Consider the following 1,059-nt stretch of genomic DNA (forward strand, 5'->3'; position numbering starts at 1 on the left):
TGTCAAGCATGTTTGAGGACTCTTCAAAAGTTAGAGTACAGCACTTTCCTCAAGTGGTATTTGCATGAGTAACTTGTACTGACAGCCTGTTAAAATAAGTGAATTTAACACAATTCGGGGTAGCTGGGTGTTCCTCCTCAAGAAGGGAGATCCGTACAGATTCCAGTCGTTCTTGCTGAGGTGTGTTACAGGAAGAGAAGGACAAAAGAACCTCGGTCACCCCGGAGGTGAATCTTCCTGCTTCTAGAAGTATTCCTCCTCTTCATCAAAAAAACCATTTTCCAGAGCGTACGTGCAGTCTGCATTAGAGTCAGCTTGGCAGGCACCTTTATATTCTTGAATCGATTCATACAGGGAGTACAGCTGACACAGTAATGACATATCTAGCTGCCGAAGGCCAACCTGAGAGGGGAAGAATTCAAACAAAGAGACACACACACACAAACAAACAGTATTACAATTGTGATTTTACTGGCAGTATAATGCTATATATTTTTCGTTGCTAAACAAGAGGATCAAGCTTCTTTCTACCTTGAACAGTTATAAAATATGGAAGTATAATTCATTTTCTAAGGTGACAGACTCCCCCTGGGATAAACTGGAAAAGAGAACAAGGAACAACGTGATGCGATACAGCAGAACATGAGCAAAGTGTTCTTCAAGATTTTGTCGTATTACAATGGCCTGCCTAACTTCCAATAAGCAGTTCACTCCTATCTGAAGCATTACAGATAAATCCGTAAACTCTACATTCCTCATTATGCAAGAGACACATTTTTCCCGTAACACTTGTGTGTCTTTCACACATCTTTCTGACATAGTATCATAGGCTCTCTGTTTTTGTTTAAAACGGCCTGGATTAAAAGTTGCAAGTGAGCTCTGGCTGGTTTTCCACTTCCCGGCTAAGCATCTTCTACTACAATTTTCTTTTCTGTATCGAAATATATAGGCATCTGACACGGCTAGGTATGTCTAGCACAATACAGCATGCTACTTGAAGGCAGCAATACTAAAGCAGAAGGGAGATAAAGATGTACATTGTAGCCTGCAAATCTTCAG

General features: G+C 40.8%; 1 protein-coding gene across 1 annotated transcript; it reads right to left on the reverse strand.

The window, feature by feature from the left end:
* Window positions 1–216: 216 nt before the first annotated feature.
* On the reverse strand, window positions 217–402 carry FAM89A (family with sequence similarity 89, member A; the record flags this gene model as incomplete). The annotated part of the gene is given in 1 exon segment (XM_009586699.1): window positions 217–402. A coding segment is annotated over 1 exon segment (186 nt), but the record flags the coding sequence as incomplete, so codon positions are not given.
* Between the last annotated feature and the right edge of the window lie 657 nt (window positions 403–1,059).

This window comes from Fulmarus glacialis, unplaced genomic scaffold, assembly GCF_000690835.1.
Source record: "Fulmarus glacialis isolate BGI_N327 unplaced genomic scaffold, ASM69083v1 scaffold33421, whole genome shotgun sequence".
Lineage (NCBI taxonomy): Eukaryota > Metazoa > Chordata > Aves > Procellariiformes > Procellariidae > Fulmarus > Fulmarus glacialis.